The following is an 18,665-nucleotide window of genomic DNA, read 5'->3' on the forward strand; positions in this document are numbered from 1 at the left end:
AGCAGCCTGTTTTCTAGACTGACTGCTGAGAGGGTTTTGACATGTCTCAGCATCATCTCTTTTATTGCTCTGATGTTTTGCTCCTGTGCTGTCCTTCTGGTGAGCTACTCTTCCTTCATTTTGTGATTGGCTCTATGACGATTCAGATGGGAGCTTAGATTTTTACCTCCTTTAGAAAGCCATCTTAGACTTGGAATTCTTCCTGTATCTTCTAAGACAGATTCATATCTTTATCACAGCTTATATCACACTCTTAAAATTGTTTTTTTTTTTTTTTTTTTTACCACACCCAGTAATGCTCAGGGGTTACTCCTGGCTATGCGCCCAGAAATTGTTCCTGGCTTCAGGGACCATATGGGATGCTGGGGCTAGAACCGAGGTCTGTCCTGGGTCAGCATGTGTAAAGCAAATGCCATACTGCTGCGCTACTGCTGGGCCCCAATATTGTTTTGTTTTGTTTTTTTTGTTTGTTTTTTTGTTTTTTGGGTCACACCCGGCGGTGGCACTCAGGGGTTACTCCTGGCTTTACACTCTGAAATTACTCCTGGCAGGCTTGGGGACCATATGGGATGCCGGAATTTGAACCAACGTCCTTCCATGTTATCTCTCCGGCCCCTGAAATTGTTTTTTTTTTTTTTTTAACCTGCCGTGATAGATGCTTCTCTAAGCAATTACTGGCACCTTTTATAACTTATGTCTAGTGTTTAGCTCTGTATCTGCATATGTATTCCAACCACTCCCTTCCTTCTCTTTTCCCTTTTGAAATATTATTTTTTTAATTTTTAAAGAACTGTGATTTATAGTTATCGATAATTTAATTGTAACGTATAGTATTTCAACACTAATCACACTACTAGTGTCCACAGTTCCCACCACTAATGTTTATATACTCCATCATTCATCCCCACTCCCCACCCCTAACACCGCCCATTGCCTGCCATATTACAAACTTTTGGTGGTTGCAACTTAGATCTCATGTTTTAGTGGTGTTTATTTCTCCTATATCATAATGGAAACCCAGACCCCCTATTCCTCCTTTACTTATCTTTCTCATCTTTTTTCCTTCCTGCCTTGATTTTTTTTTTTGTTGTGTTTTTTTTGTTGTTGTTTTTGTTTTTGAGCCACACCCAGCAGTGCTCAGGAGTTACTCCTGGCTGTCTGCTCAGAAACAGCTCCTGGCAGGCACAGAGGACCATATGGGACACCGGGATTTGAACCAACCACCTTAGGTCCTGGATTGGCTGCTTGCAAGGCAAACGCCACTGTGCTATCTCTCCGGGCCCTCCTTCCTGCCTTAATTTCTTAAAAAATTTTTTTTAGGGCCAGAGAGCTAGTACAGCAGATAAGCTACTTGCCTTGCATGTAGTTGACCTGGGTTCTATCCCTGGCACCACATATGGGCCCTTGATCTCACCAGGAGTGATCCCTAAGCACAGAGCCAGAAATAAAATAAACCCTGAGCACAATGGGGTATGACCAGAAATTTATTTATTTATTTATTTATTTATTTATTTTAGAAATTTAGAAAAATTATTTTTCAAGTTTTTACCTGTTAGGTAAGAGGACAAGACAGTCCTCAGCCTTGTACTATATTTCTGAGAGAAACAGTATGCTAATAAAATATGTAAATTTCAAAACAAAGAATATTGCCAGGGATAAAGTCATTTCATGATGAAAGGGTCAGTTCACAAGGAGGAATAATTATCCTGGTGTTTATGCACCTATGCCAGTTTTTTTTTTTTTTTTTTTTTTTTTTTTTGGGTTTTTGGTTTTTTGGTTTTGGGTCACACCTGGTGCTCAGAGGTTACTCGTGGCTCTGTGCTCAGAAATCCAGAAATCGCTCCTGGCAGGCAAGGGGGACCATGTAGGATGCCAGGAATGGAACCGGGGTCAGTCCTGGCTTGGCTGCTTGCAAGCCAAATGCCCTACCTCTATGCTATCTCTCCAGCTCCAACCTATGCCAGTTTTAGAATACATGGATACTGATGGAACTGCAGGGAGAAATAGAGAAAATCATGATAATAATAGGTCTCAATGTCTTCCCTCATAGTGAATAATAGATCAAGCAGACAGAAAGTCACTAAGGATATAGAAGGCTTAAAGAACTTGACCTCACTTATTTATAGAACATTCCATCTAACAATAGCAAAACTATCTCTTCAAATGTGTGTAGAACATGGTTAAGATAGATCTTGCTCTGGGCCATAAAACAATGCTCAATAAATTAAAAAGGATTGAAATCAGAAAAAGTATATTCTTTGACCATAATGAAATGAACTAATTCCAATAACACATTCCTAGATAATCCAAGGACCAAAGAATATTCTTTGACCATAATGGAATTAAATAATTGCAATAACACATTCCTAAATAATCCATGGATAAAAGAAAAAAATCAAAAAGGAAATTAGGAAATATTTTTAGCTGAATGAAAACAAGAATACAATCGATAAAAGTGTTTGAAAAACAGCATGTGGGTGAAGATTATATTGCTAAATTCATGTTGTGCAAAAGGAAGATTGTAAATTAAATGAGCTGAGTTTCTCTCCTAACAAACTAGAGAAAATATGAAGTGACCATAATGCAAGGAATAAAAAATTTTGTAAGTATGAAATTGAAAACAAAAAATAATGGTAAAAATTGTAGAAACAGGGCCCGGAGAGATAGCACAGCGGCGTTTGCCTTGCAAGCAGCCGATCCAGGACCAAAGGTGGTTGGTTCGAATCCCGGTGTCCCATATGGTCCCCCGTGCCTGCCAGGAGCTATTTCTGAGCAGACAGCCAGGAGTAACCCCTGAGCACCGCTGGGTGTGGCCCAAAAACCAAAAAAAAAAAAAAAAAAAAAAAAAAAAAAAAAAAAAATTGTAGAAACAAAGTTTTTTTTTTTTTTTGTTTTTTTTTTTTCCAGTTTCTGTGGTCTTGGGGCTTGCCCAGGCTGTCCTTGTGGGGTCATACCTGGCAGTTGTTCAGAGACCGTCAGGGCTGCACCTGGTGATGTTTGGGGACCATTTGGTGTTGTGGATCTGAGTAGCAAATTTTATGATGATGTACCATATATCGGAATGAGCCCAACCCTTATTAATTTCTTAAATATGGCCAGTGTTACTAGGGTAGAATAAACAAAGAGGAAAATGAATAATAGGAGATCAATTGTGAAAAGTTAGAAGCCAGATTATGAAGGATTTTTTTTTGGTTTTGTTTTTCTGTTTTGGGCCAACCTGTAGTCATAAGGGTTTTTTCCTGGATCTCTGCTCAAAAATTGCTCCTGGGAGGCTCTGGGGACCATATGGGATACTGGGGATTGAACCCAGGTCCATTCTGGGTCAGCCATGAGCAAGGCAAACGCCCTACCACTATGCTATCACAATGGCCCCTATGAAGGACTTTTTTACAGACCTGCTTAGAAGTTTAGATATGTTCTCTTTAGATATATAATATCTCAACCCCCACTTCCTATATATATGTATGTGTATATATATACATATATATATATATATATATATATATATATATATAGAGGAAGTGGAGGTTGAGATTTGGGGCTTATTCCTGACTCTGCATCAGAGATCACTCCAGGGAACCATATGGGATACTGGGGTTTAATGCAGGTTTGCTGCTTGCAAGGCAAGCTGTACTATCATTTCAGTATTATTTTAATGATTAGAATTTGTCATATGAGGAATATTTTATGTGTCATGACAGTTGACATATGATCATGACATTTGTTATGATCAATTGATGAGGTAGTAGGGATATTTCATGTCCTTATGATTATTTGATCATTTGGAAATAAGTACTAGCTTATTTTCTCCAGCTATTTGTCATATTCCTCTGCCCTGGCTTTGGAAAGAGACAAAATCTTGACCCCTTCCATCTTTTTTTTTTTTTTTTTTTTTTTTTTGGTTTTTGGGCCATACCCTGTGATGCTCAGAGGTTATTCCTGGCTCTCCTGGCAGGCTCGGGGACCATATGGGATGCCAGGATTTGAACCACCAACCATCCAGGATCAACTGCATGCAAGACAAACGCCCTACTGCTGTGTTATCACTCTGGCCCATCCCATCTTTTTCTTTAGCCTTTATGTGGACATTTTTTTGTTTTTGTTTTTGTTTTGTTTTTGGGTCACATCCAGCAGTGCTCAGGGATTACTACTGGCTCTATGCTCAGAAATCGCTTCTGGCAGGCTCGGGGGATCATGTGGGATGCTGGGATTCGAACCACTGACTTTCTGCATGCAAGGCAAACGCCCTACCTTCATGCTATCTCTCTGGCCCCATAGAGAAGGTTTTCTCCTGGAAACCTTAAGATCCTTCAACCCGCGGCCGGGAAGGTGGCGCTAGAGGTAAGGTGTCTGCCTTGCAAGCGCTAGCGTAGGACGGACCGCGGTTCGATCCCCAGGTGTCCCATATGGTCCCCCCAAGCCAGGGGCGATTTCTGAGCACATAGCCAGAAGTAACCCCTGAGCGTCAAACGGGTGTGGCCCAAAAACCAAAAAAAAAAAAAAAAGTGATACAGTTTGGGGCCGGGCGGTGGCGCTAAAGGTAAGGTGCCTGCCTTGCCTGCGCTAGCCTTGGACGGACCGCGGTTCGATCCCCCGGTGTCCCATATGGTCCCCCAAGCCAGGAGCAACTTCTGAGCACATAGCCAGGAGTAACCCCTGAGCGTTACCGGGTGTGGCCCAAAAACCAAAAAAAAAAAAAAAAAAAAAAGATCCTTCAACCCTTCCTGGCTTGCAGTAACAAGTGGCTTTTTTATTTTTGGCTTGTTATAAACAAACTAGGAGAGAATGGAGGGTGTGTTTGATTTATATTTTATTTATTTTTTTGGTTTTTTTGGGCCACACCCGTTTGATGCTCAGGGGTTACTCCTGGCTAGGTGCTCAGAAATCGCCTCTGGCTTAGGGGGACCATATGGGACGCCGGGGGATCGTACCGTGGTCCTTCCTTGGCTAACGCTTGCAAGGCAGACACCTTACCTCTAGCACCACCTCACCAGTCCCTGATTTATATTTTATTTAATAACATTTAGAACTATTGCTTTCAATACTGTGATGGGATTTGATGCCTAGGACAAGAAGGAGGGAAATGACCAGGATGCTCATATTATAATCTAAGAAGGATGATGGTGGCCTGGAATCAAGGTGGGTTAACAACTCTAATATGGTAAAAAGCCATCCGATTCTTTTAAAAATGATTATTCTAGAGGGTTTTCTTGTTGTTGGGGGTCCAATTTCAGAAGTGCCCAATGGCCACTCCCAGCTCTGTTCACTTTTATGAGGGACTTGGGCCACACCCAGCAGCACTCAGGGGTTATTCCTAGCTTTGTGCTCATAAATTGCTCCTGGCAGGCTCAGGGGACCATATGGGATGCTGGGGATAGAACCCGGCTTCATCTCTGGTCTGCTGCATGCACCCTATCGCAGTGCTATTGCTCCAGCCCCCAGCTCTATTCTTTCAGTTGCTCCTGGTTGGTGGTCAAGGACCATTCAGTGCCAGGATCAGATCTAGGATTCCTGGACCCTCTGGTTTCTATACTAGCATTTTCAATTTTGTATATACTTGGTATTTAATCCAGCCCATATATATATGCAAGGCACGAATTCTACCATTGAACTATATCCTTGACCTTTGTGTGTGTGTATATATGTTATTGTTATTATTATTTTGGTGGGGGCAGGTAAGGGTCGGGTCATATCCAGTGGCACTCGGGATTTCTCCCTGCTCAAGGAGCCATTCAGGGCTGAGAACTGAATACAGGGCTTCCACATGAAAACCTGTTCTCCGGGCCCGGAGAGATAGCACAGCGGCGTTTGCCTTGCAAGCAGCCGATCCAGGACCAAAGGTGGTTGGTTCGAATCCTGGTGTCCCATATGGTCCCCTGTGCCTGCCAGGAGCTATTTCTGAGCAGACAGCCAGGAGTAACCCCTGAGCACTGCCGGGTGTGGCCCAAAAACCAAAAAAAAAAAAAAAAGAAAACCTGTTCTCCAACCCTTTGAATCATCTCTTATGCTGCCAAGTTACCTCCCCCCCCAACCCCAACACCCAGTGTGTTCTTGGCTTACCACTACCTCTGTGCTCAGGGATCACTTCTGGCAGACTTGGGGAACTATGTAGGTTGCTAGGGATTGAACCCAGGTCAGCTTTGTGCAAGACAAAAATCTCTACTTGCTTTACTAGCAGGAGTGATCTCTGAATACAGAGCTAGGAGTAAGCCCAAAAGCAAAAAAAGAATGGATGGCTGGATGGAAGAAGGAAGGAAGGAAGGAAGGAAGGAAGGAAGGAAGGAAGGAAGGAAGGAAGGAAGGAAGGAAGGAAGGAAGGAAGGAAGGAGGGAGGGAGGGAGGGAGGGAGGGAGGGAGGGAGGGAGGGAGGGAGGGGGGGGAGGGAGGGGGGATGGAGGGGGAGGGAGGGAGGGAGGAAGGAAGGAAGGAAGGAAGGAAGGAAGGAAGGAAGGAAGGAAGGAAGGAAGGAAGGAAAGAAAAAGTGCTACAGTGGGGGGGAGGAGAAAGCTTGCTTCAGCAGCACATATACTATAGTGGGGAGGAGAGAACATTTATCCAGGTAGAGCTTATGACTGCCTTCCTTGGATGTTTTCAGTAGTAACCTGCTGATAATAAAATTAGGAACTTGGCCCTTTCTAGTTTGCTTTGACCAGGAGTGGTCACCCAGGTGGAAAAATAGAGGCAGGTTGTACTCCTTGTATGAGTGTCTTGAGTTATGCCAACTATGTGTACATGGTAATTCATTATGGAAACCAACCTATTTGCTGATAGACTTTTCAAGGATTATGTTACTTCTGAGACCTTTCTTTTTTTGTTTTTGTTTTTGTTTTTGGGCCACACCCGGCGTTGCTCAGGGGTTACTCCTGGCTGTCTGCTCAGAAATAGCTCCTGGCAGGCACGGGGGACCTTATGGGACACCGGGATTCGAACCAACCACCTTTGGTCCTGGATCGGCTGCTTGCAAGGCAAATGCCACTGTGCTATCTCTCCGGGCCCTTCTGAGATCTTTCTAAGGTCATTATAAAACTTTGAAACACTTTGAAAGCAGGCTTTCAATAATATAAATAGCAACTTACTACTTATTGACAAAGATAAATGTAAAAAAAGAATCCCTTAGTCGAGAGTTGATAAAGTTTAATTTTTTTGAATGTTGAAAGGCAAAACTGATGCCCCTGTTAAAAAGAAACAAAACAAAAACTGAAGTAACCAACATAAAAAGTTTCCTGTATGTGAGGCACTATGCTATTTTTCACATTACTATCATGGCAAGAATCTTGTGTAATAGGTCTCTGTTCTTTTTTGTTTTCTTTGGGGTTTGGGACAATTCCTGGTAGTACTTAAGGGCTACAATCTACTCTGCACAGAGTACCCTGCAGTACTGGGGGGACATTGAGGAGTTGAGTGTGGAACCCAGGCCTGCATGACAAGCAAGTGCTTAGCCATTTTGTTGTCTTTGTCTGTCTCTCGGCCCTAGGTCATTCTTACTGCCTAGCTAAGGAAGCATAGCTAAGGAAGCAGATAGGTAGAACCTGATTTTAAACCAAAACCTTGTTTATTTCCTATCATACTAGTTCTCACTAAAAAGTCTGTCAAGTGACCTTTACAACAGTATTGACTACCTTTATGCATGTGGGTGGTTTGAAAAGAGGTTCTCCTGCCACTTACTAAACCAACCATGCACTATCCTTCAGTTTTGGTGAATTGACTCAAGAAGTTGACCAAACTCCATGTCTTGAGCAACTATAAAATAAGGCTAGATACAAAAAAATAAAAGGTATCAAAGACCTCGGAAAGTACCAAACTATCCAGGGCTAGTGGAGCCAATGTCCCAAAGAGGAAAAAATAAAAATTGACCTAAAGTCTGAGTTCGTTCCATTTCTGAGCATTTATTATTTTGTAGGTTGCAAGAGCTAAGAGGCAGGAAATATTCGAAACTGAGGCTGGAGTGATGGCTCAGCGGTAGGGTGTTTGCCTTGCACGTGGCTGACCCAGGACAGACTGCGGTTTGATCCCCTATCGTCTTATATGGTCTCTCAAGCCAGGAGCGATTTCTGAGCACATAGTCAGGAGTAACCCCTGCGCATCATCGGGGGTAGCCCCCCCCCCCAAAAAAAAAAAAAAAAAAGGAAGAAGAAAGTATTTGAAACTGTCTGGCCTGTCACTAAGGTGTGAGATGGAGCTCCTGGCAATCTCCTTGGTTTAGGAGCCACAGGTGTGAGCACACAGCCCTCCAGGGTCATGTCCCCCACCAAGTCCTTGAGATTTGGCAAAGCTAGCCTAGATGGGTCACACCTGGCAGCGCTCAGGGATTACTCCTGGCTCTACGCTCTGAGCTCAGCCTCCTGGCAGGCTCGGGGGACCATATGTGCCAGGATCTGAACCACCTATCTTTTGCATGCAAGGCAAATGCCTTACCTCCAGGCTATCTCCCCGGACCAACAATATTTTCTTTTTTTGTTTGTTTTTTTGTTTTTTGGGTCACACTCAGCAGCACTCAGAGGTTACTCCTGGCTCTATGCTTAGAAACCGCTCCTGGCAGGCTCGGGATCAGATGGGATGCAGGGATGATTCGAACCACCATCCTTCTGCATGCAAAGCAAATGCCCTACCTCCGTGCTATCTCTTCGGCCCACATATCAATTAGTCTTACAGATGCTAACTATGGCTTCTACTTAGCTAACTTCCCTAAATGAATTGAGGTGATAAACTTCTTTTCCTCCAGGAAATGGTCACATCTAGGCCAGGGATGTGACTCAGTGGTAGAGCCTTGGGCTTGTTCTACAACACTACATGCCCTCCCAGCACCAATGAATGTGACCCTGAGAAAGAAGGAAATCTATATTGTTTTGTTCTTTTGGGGGGGGTGATCTCAAAATGTAAACCCCCCCATAAGCATGGAGGAAAGAAGAAAGAAAGGGAGGAAGGAAAGAAGGAAGTCTATAGTTTTTTTTGTGGTTTTTTTTTTTTTTTTTATCCCATTTGGATCAGTCTTGATCCTGCCCAAGGACAGTACTATGCTGGGAGCTGAATCCAGGCCTCCCTCTTGTAAAGCATATGGTCAGTTCTATGATCTATTTCTCCATTCCCAAAGAAATTCTATACATTTTTTCATTATTCTATCAAAAAAGAACTGAGGGGCCAGAGGGATACCTAAGAGGGTAGGGTGTTTGCCTTGCTTGCAGCAAACCCAGTTTTGATCCCTGGCATCCCATATGGTCCCCCAGGCATCACCAGGAATGACCTGAGTGCAGAACCAGAAGTAATCCCTGAGCACTGTCAGGTGTGGCCAAAAACCGAAACCAAACCAACAAACAGAACCCCAAAATACAAAGAATCAACAAGAATGTAGAAAGGAATAAAGAATAATAAAAATAGTAAATAACTAGGTATATCTAAATAAATCTTGACAATATAAAACAGTAGTAAAGTCTTGTGGATTTAAAATATATGTGGAGGGGTAGGAATGATAGTACAGTGGTTAAGGTACTTGCCATATACATGGTTGAGCTGGGCTTGACTCCCAGATCCATGTCTGCAGAGCCAGAATAAACCTTGTGCACCACCAAGTGTGAGCCCCTCTCCCTTCAAGAAAAATATGTGTTGGGGGGCTGGAGAGATAGCATGGAGGTAGAGCATTTGCCTTGCATGCAGAAGGATGGTGGTTCAAATCCCGGCATTCGATATGGTCCCCCAAGCCTGCCAAAAGCGATTTCTGAGCATAGGACTAAGGAGTAACCCCTGAGTGCTGCCCCCCCCCCAAAAAAAGAAAGAAAAATATTTGTTGGGTGGAGAGATAATATAGTAATTAGGGTTCTTGCCTTGCAGCATGTCCTACCCAGGTTTGATCTCAAAAACATTTATGGTCCTCCAAGCACCACCAGGAGTAATTCTTGAGTGCAGAGCCAGCAATAATCCCTAAGCATTATTGGGTATAACGCCCTTCCCCCAAATAAAAGAAAAATATGTGGATTGGTTTAGAGAGATAGTATGGCAAATAGGACACTTGCTTTGTTCACAGCGATACTGAGTTTGATACCTGGTGCTGTATATATCCCCCAGTTCTGCCAGGAATCATCTCTGAGCATAGAGCTAGAAATAAGTCCTGAGCACAACTGGGTCTGACCCTAAAACCAACCAAACAAAATATATGTAGAATTTATATGTCTAAAATTTCTTATATCGTCATTTAAGTATTGAAAGTAATCAGCATTACAGTATTATATATAAGATGTATAATCAGTATTGTAACTTAAATTAAGGAAGTAGTTCATAGTGTGAGGTTAACCAGAAAGAGAAATAGCTTAATGTAAATAGCCAATAAAGGGGAAAAGGAATAATAAAAAAAATTCATGTATATACAAAAATGGAGCAAAAGGAAAATAAAATAAGATGGTAAAGCACAAATATATCAGTAATTACATTAAATATAAATAAGTTAGAATTATAACTGAGATATTATATACTTATTTAGGAGGTTTGGTTTGGGGGCCACATTTGATAGCAATTAAGGGTTACTATTCCCAACACAGCTCTTGAGACTTGCTTCCGGTACTGTCAGGCACTGTCCAATTACATGCTTTTTGTCTTGTGCCACACTGCAGGTGCTCAGAAGCTACTTACAGCTCTGTGCTGGCTCTGTGCTCTGGTATCATGTAGTACCAGAGATCAAACTCAAGCCTCCCTCATGCGAAACATGCACTCAGCACATTCAGCAATTGCTTCAGCTCCAATTATATGCTATTTTAGAAATGTAATGGAACTGCGTAATAAGATGGTTCAGAAAGCTGGAGTCCCAGGCCATGCAATGCTAGGCTGAAGCCTATGCCGTCTACATGCAAAAGCATGCCAGCAAGTGCTCCTTGTAGTCTCTGGTCCAGTGCGCTGGGCACTGCCAGAGCTATATCAGGCAACACTTAAAGCCATGTGGTAATTGGGATCAAACCGAGTGTGTCACACATGCATGGCATGTATCCTATTTGAATCACATCCCTAATCCCTCAACACATTTAATGCATGTCAGATCTTGTTGATTTTCATCACTTAAGTCCTAGTGGCACAAAATGATATAGTGACAGAAAATGACTTTCATATGTACATTGACCAGGGCCAGACAGATAGGAGTTAATAAGGCACTTGCCTTGCAGGTGATCTATTCTGAATCCATCCAAGTACAAGTAGGAGTAGTTCCTGAGTACCATTGAGTACCACTCAAAAAAGAAAAAAAAAGGCACCATATATCATTGGCCAACTATTACAGACACAGTTTTTAAAAAGAGATTATTTTTTTTTTTGGTTTATTTTTGGGCCACACCCAGTGGTACTCAGTATTACTCTTGGCTCTGTGTTCAGAGATCATTACTAGCAGTGCTCAGGGGACCATATAGGATGCCAGGGCTGTGTACTCTTAAGGCAAGCGCCCTTCATGTTGTACTGTTACTCTGGTCTTGAGAGTTTTTTTTTTTTTTTTTGGTTTTTGGTTTTTGTGTCACACCTGTCAGCACTCAGGGGTTATTTCTTGGCTCTACACTCAGAAATCGCTCCTGGCAGGCTTGGGGGACAATATGGATGCTGGGATTTGAACCACCGTCCTTCTGCATGCAAGGCAAACACCTTACCTCCATGCTATCTCTCCAGCCCCTCAAGATTTCTCTTTCTGACAAAATAGCCTCTTCCTCAACTCCTGCTCAAGAAACCAGTCCTAGTAAGATTCTGTTTTTTCTTTCTTGCAGACTCCGTTAATAATATACCTCTTTCATTTCCTGATTGATTATGCTGAATTGGTATTTATGGTAAGTAACTTATATGAAATCGATATAAATATATGAGTATATATTTATATTTTATAGTCTTTCCTGGTTATTTATTTTTTTTCTTTTATTACACTGTTGGGGCTCAGGAGTTACTCTTGGCTCTATGCTCAGAAGTCACTCCTGGCTCTGGGGACCATATATTATGCTGGGGATTGGACCCACGTCCAATCCATTCTGGGTCAGCCATATGCAAGGCAAACGTCCTACCACTGTGCTACCACTCCAGCCCCAAGTCTTTCCTGGTTTTTATTTTATTTTATTTTTTTGGTTTTTGGGTCATACCTGGAAGCGCTCATGGGTTACTCTTGGCTCTACTCTCAGAAATAGTTCCTTGCAGGCTCAGGGGACCATATGTGATGCCGGGAATCGAACCACCGTCCTTTTACATGAAAGGCGAACACCTACCTCCGCGCTATCTCTTCGACCCTCTTTTCCTGGTTTTTTAAGGAGCTCAGGAGTTTATTTATGTAAAAGCAAAACCCATTTTATTTATTTTTATGATATTTTGAGGGGATTGGATTTTTGGATCACACCTAGCGGTGCTCACAGGTTACTTCTGGTTCTATACTCAGAAATCGCTCCTGGCATGCTCAGGGGACCATATGGGATGCTAGGGATCGAACCTGGATCTGTACCTGGTTGGCCTAATGCAAGGTAAACACTCTACTGCTGTGCTTTTACTCCGGCCCCTAAAAACCCAATTTTAAATTTGAATTCATAGACTTCTTTTTTTTAAATTTTGTTTTTGTTTTTTGGGCCACACCTGGTGATGCTCAGGGATTACTCCTGGCTCTGTGCTCAGAAATTGCTCCTGGCTTGGGGGACCATATGGGGGATCAAAGGCAGGTCTATCCTGGGTCAGCCACATGCAAGGCAAACACCCTACTGCTGTGCTTTCGCTCCAGCCCTGAATTCATAGACTTCTGAAAGTATTAGAGAAGTGTGAGGATAGTTCTAACCTCTGACCATTTGGATTCTTTTTTTTTTGGGGGGGCCACACCCGGCGGTGCTCAGGGGTTACTCCTAGCTATCTGCTCAGAAATAGCTCCTGGCAGGCACGGGGGACCATATGGGATGCCGGGATTTGAACCAACAACCTTAGGTCCTGGATCGGCTGCTTGCAAGGCAAATGTCGCTGTGCTATATCTCTGGCTCCCATTTGGAATTTTTTATACTGTTTTTTATACTGTTGACTATGTATTGTTGAATTTTCTAGCTTCAGGTGTCTATAATTGATTTAATTCTGGTACTAGAGTAGAAGGCATATTAAATTTTCTAAATCTTTTCTTACAGTGTGTGAATCATTATGGAAAAGGACATAGGTACAATAAGACTTTGAGAGAGAAAAAGCTTTTAAGATTAAGTTGACACAGGGGCTGGAGAGATAGCATGGAGGTAGGACATTTGCCTATATGTGCTGACATATCAGATCTGCAGAGGAGTAAATAGTCCCATTTCACAGAAAAATCAAGTAACCTGCAATTTCAGAGCAGATCTGGAACCCCAAATTGACATAAACCTGAATGGGTCCTAATTATCAGTGTCTTCCTCCCTAAATGGCTTTACATTTGTTTAGTCAGTGTGAGGGTTGAGTTTTTGCCTTTCAGTTTTGGAGGCAACCACCATTCCCATTCTGCAGGCCGGAGCAGCATTTCATTACGGCCACACTAATGAAATTATTTCTTATTATTTCTCTTTCAGATAACTGATGCACTCACTGCCATTGCCCTGTATTTTGCAATCCAGGACTTCAATAAAGTTGTGGTAGGTTGTCAATAGGTGGGACAAAACTGATGGAATTTGGTAGTCTGCTAGTCTCTATGAGTTCAAAGAATCCAAGGTCATAGACCTAAGGATCCACATGTTTAAAAATACTAAGAAGTGGGAGTAAAACTTCTGTCCTCTTTAGCCAGCTCTGGAGCAGCCAAACCAAACCCAGGAGACAGGCTTTACTAACAGATACCCAAAGTTTAGATTTACCCCCATAGATTAGTAGCTTCTCACCAGTGCAAGTTCAGACTTTTGGGGCAGTTATATTTGTGAGGTTCCTTAGAAACCTTCTAATCCAGGGCCGGAGAGATAGCACAGTAGTAGGGCGAACAGTGGTTCGAATTCCAGCACCCCATATGGTCCTCCTAAGCCAGCCAGGAGTAATCCCTGAGCACACTGGGTATGACCCAAAAACAAACAACATGGAGGTATGGCATTTGCCTCGCATGCAGAAGGACAGTGGTTTGAATCCTGGCATCCCATATGGTCCTCCGAGCCTGCCAGGAGCGATTTCTGAGTGTAGAGCGAGGAGTAACACCTAAGTGCTGCCGGGTGTGACCTCCCCGCCCCCCACCCCCCCAAATCTCAAAAGAAAAACAGAAACCTTCCAATCCTTTCATCAGGTCTCTTTTTCAAAGGAAAAAGAATATAGCTTTCAACTTACTGTATCAATAATGCCTATTCAAGGTAAAATTGGCAGTGGAGTTTAAATTTCCTACAAAAAACAATTCTAGTTAGAAAACAGCACATACTAAGTGCCTGTTGAATATTTTGATAAAAACTTTAGTCCTATTCCAATGTGTAATTGAGGGTATTATGTGTAGAGCCAGTATTATTTTTCCTACATTCTGAGACGAGTAAACAGATTAGCCATGTGTACTGTCCCTGCAGTTATTTAAAAAGTTGGCTATTGCCCTTCTTGATGGGCTGGAAGCCACTGAGGATTTAGACTGGGTGAGAGAAGGCTGCATCCTATTGGTGTCTGTTTGTGGTTGATTTTCACTTCTGTTACCAAGTAATAGAACCAGAAATAGAAGTCTGTCTTTCTGTGGCACTGAGCTTCAGTATCTTATAAGGTTGTTGAATTCTAGAATTTTAGATCTCAAAGAGATTTTACAAGTATCTGGTACTGGAGGGCTTAACTTGGGGATCATTTATAGCTTTATTTTTGTTTGTTTGTTTTGTTTTTTGGGCCACACCTGGCGGGTGCTCAGGGATTACTTCTGGCTCTGGGCTCAGAAATCCCTTCTGGCTTGGGGACCATATGGGAAGCCAGGGGATAAAACTAGTGTATGTCCTAGGTCAGCCACGTGCAAAACAAGCACCCTACCGCTGTGCTGCCATTTTGGCCCCTCACTTATAGTTTTAATGTGTTTGTAAAACAATTGAAGTGTTGTCAAACTATAGATGTGTGTATATTTTTTTTCGAGTAGAGAGTCCATAGCTATTATTAGTGTTTAGAGTCCTTGACCTCTTTTCTGAAGAATTAAAAACTACATTTTTGAGACAGTCTCAATTAAACTGGGAATATACTTTTTTTTTTAAAGCCACAACCAACTAGCCTCCAGGATTGCTCTTGGCTCTGCACTCGGGAATTACTCCTGGCTGTGGTGCTAGGGGGACCATATGGGATGTTAGAGATTGATCCCAGGTCGGCAGGTGTAAGGTAAACACTGTACCTGCTGTACTATTGCTCTGGGCCCCATGTATTTGGGGCCCATTTGTGCTCAGAACTTATTCTTGGTTCTGTGCTCAGGGATCACTCCTGGTGGGGCTCGGAGGACCATATGGGATACTGGGGATCAAACCCAGGTCAGCTGATGCAAGTACCTTCCCCATTGTACTGGCCAGGGAGTGTACATCTTAAACTAGTAGAACCTAGGGCTTGAGCAATAGTACATCGGTAGGGCACTTGCCTTGCATGCAGCCAACCCTGGATGAACCCTGGTTTGATTCCCAGCATCCCATATGGTCCCCTGAGCCTGCCAAGGAGCGATTTCTGAGTGCAGAGCCAGAAGTAACCCCTGAGTACTGCCAGGTGTGACCCAAAAACCAAAAAAAAAAAGGAAGAAAGGAAAATAAAAACTAGTAGAACATTTGTGACTATGTGGATTAATCTTGAGGGCCTTAGGATAAGTAAAATTAGAAAAAAAAATTAGAGGGGCCAGCGAGGTGGCCCTAGAGGTAAGGTTTCTGCCTTGCAAGCGCTAGCCAAGGAAGGACCGTGGTTCAATCCCCCGGCGTCCCATATGGTTCCCCAAGCCTACCAGGAGCAATTTCTGAGCACTTAGCCAGGAGTAACCCCTGAGCATCAAACAGGTGTGACCCGAAAAACCAAAAAAAAACAAAAAAAGAAAAATAATTAGAAAAGAAGTACACTATCAGATTCTACCACTTACATGGGAAATACTAAAAACAAGCCTAAGTCACAGAGAATAGATTGATGGATGTCGAGTACTAGAGGTGGGGAGAAATGGAATATGTTGGTAAAGCGTATAAATTTTCAGTTGTAAGATGTATAAGATGAATAAATATAGATCTGTTAGGCCAACATAGTAATTACAACATTAGGTTCTTGGAAGTTGCTAAGATATATTTTTAGTCACCACCCCTTCCCCAATTTTGTGAAGTGAATAATGTGTTAATTTTATTGTGTTAGTCATTTTGCAACATATACATATAGTAAATTCTCTTAAAATATCTAATGGGGGGCTGAAACGATAGCAAAGCAGTAGGGCATTTTCCTTGCATGCGGCCATCCCCGGACAGACCTAGGTTTGATTCCCAGCATCCTATATGGTCCCCCGAGCCTGCCAGGCCAGGGAACCATATGGGATATCGGGAATCAAACCGGATTCCTCCCCGATCAGCCACATGCAAGGTAAACCCCCTCCCGCTGTGCTATCTCTCTGGCCCCAAAATGAAATGATTTAATGAAAAGTTGTTAGAGAGGCTAATATCATTTGTATTCCTTTTTTCTTGTTTAATTGCATAATGCCAGGAGCAACTTCTGAGCGTAGAGCCAGGAGTAACCCCTGAGCATCACCAGGTGTGACTCAAAAACCTACCTACCTACCTACCTACCTACCTACCTACCTACCTACCTACCTACCTACCTACCTACCTACCTACCTACCTTCCTTCCTTCCTACCTACCTATCTACCTACCTACCCACCTTCCTACCTACCTACCTACCTACCTACCTACCTACCTACCTACCTACCTACCAACTTCTGAACATACTCCTGGCTAGGAGTAACCTCTGAGTGCTGCCAGGTGTGACCCAAAAACCAAAAAAAAAAAAAAAAAAATCGTTCCTGGCAGACTCAGTAGATCATATGGGATGCCGGGAATCGAACCCAGCTCCGTCCTGGGTCAGCCGTGTGCAAGGCAAATGCCCTACCACTATTCTATCTCTCCAGCTCAGAATATTTTCAATTAATGGGGACCAGAGATATAGTACAGCAGGTAGGGCACATTGCCTTGCACAAGGTTGACCCAGGTTCAATCCTCAGCTTCTTTTTTTTTTTTTTGGTTTTTGGGCTACACCTGATGACGTTCGGGGGTTACTCCTGGCTATATGCTCAGAAACGGCCTCTGGCTTGGGGGACTATATGGGATGCCGGGGGATCGAACCACCATCCTTCCAGTCTGTCCTAGGCTAGCACGTGCAAGACGATGATTTGTGCCCTGTGCCACCGCTTGGGCCCCTCCCAGCATCTTTCTTATATGGTCACCAAACCTCTCCAATTGTGATCTCCGAGCAAGGCCGGGTGTGGCCCAAAAAACAAAAAATAAAAAATAGTAAATATATATTACTATTACCATCTGTAATATTGAAACCAAAATACAGGGTGCTTGGGGCCAAAGCGATAGAATAGCAGGTAAGGCATTTGCCCCGTTTGCTGTGCTGTCTCTCTGACCGCATATTTTGATTTCTGTAACTAACTTTCAAATGACTTATGGAAGAGTGTGTGTGTGTGTGTGTGTTTTAAAGTTTTTCATTATAAAACAGTGAGTGCGTGCAGAAGGATGGTGGTTTGAATCCCGGCATCTGATAAGGTCCCCTGAATCTGCCAAGAGCGGTTTCTGACCCAAAAACCAAAAAAAGGAAAGAAAGAGTGGAAAGTAGTTGATGTGGATATTTACCAATGTATTTTTATATACACATAATGTGTATATATCACATATGAATATCTAAGGTAGCTTTCATTTGAGAACATGATCAGCTAAATCTTTTTTGGGATGAGGGTAAACTAGGGCCTCTACCCATCAGTGCGTAGGCTCTATTCCCTTGCTATGCATTAGGGGTGGTAGCTCCTGGTACTGCTCAAGGGACCATATAGTGGCAGGGATTGAACCCAGCAAGACCATGCTCCAGACCATTGAGCTCTCTCTGTCCCTTACTGGTTCAGTGTTTCAACCAAAATGTAAAAACTGAACTCTTTTTTCAAAACTTTATTGATTGATTGATTGATTGGTTTTTGGGCCACACCCAGCAGTGCTCCAGGGTTACTCCTAGCTCTGCACTCAGAAATCGCCCCTGGCAGGCCAGGGACCATATGGGATGTCAGGAAACAACCGGATTCCTCCAGATCAGCCACATACAAGGTAAACACCCTCCCAACATGCTCTCTCTGGCCCCAAAATGAAATGTTTTAATGAAAAGTTGTTCGAGAGGCTAATATCTGTATTCCTTTTTTCTTGTTTAATTGTATGATGCCACATGTATACTCTTATCTAAAAACCTTTTTTTGGGGGGCCACACCCTTTGATGCTCGGGCTACTCCTGGCTAAGCACTCAGAAATTGCCCCTGGCTTGGGGGGACCATATGGGATGCTGGGGGATCAAACCGCAGTCCTTCTTTGGCTAGTGCTTGTAAGGCAGACACCTTACCTCTAGCGCTGCCTTCCCGGCCCCTAAAAACTTTTTAATATGGGTGCAGCTTATAGGGAATTAATGAACCTAGGTTGTAGTTAGTTTCCTAAAATAAATCAGTTTTCAGGACCTAGAAGATAATGAAAGGGTTTGAGTCCCAGCATGTTCACCTAAGCTCCCTCTTGTGTGATCAATGACCCCCAAA

General features: G+C 42.9%; 1 protein-coding gene across 1 annotated transcript in view; it reads left to right on the top strand.

Annotated features, from left to right (window-relative positions):
- Positions 1 to 18,665, top strand: part of PIGU (phosphatidylinositol glycan anchor biosynthesis class U) — a 107,561-nt gene that overhangs the window by 12,063 nt on the left and 76,833 nt on the right. Inside the window, exons 3-4 of the mRNA XM_049779273.1 lie at positions 11,730 to 11,789; positions 13,512 to 13,574. Of these exons, the coding sequence (XP_049635230.1) occupies positions 11,730 to 11,789; positions 13,512 to 13,574 (123 nt within the window). The remainder of the gene's footprint in view (positions 1 to 11,729; positions 11,790 to 13,511; positions 13,575 to 18,665) is intronic.

The sequence above is a fragment of the Suncus etruscus genome, chromosome 9 (genome assembly GCF_024139225.1).
Source record: "Suncus etruscus isolate mSunEtr1 chromosome 9, mSunEtr1.pri.cur, whole genome shotgun sequence".
NCBI classification, from domain to species: domain Eukaryota; kingdom Metazoa; phylum Chordata; class Mammalia; order Eulipotyphla; family Soricidae; genus Suncus; species Suncus etruscus.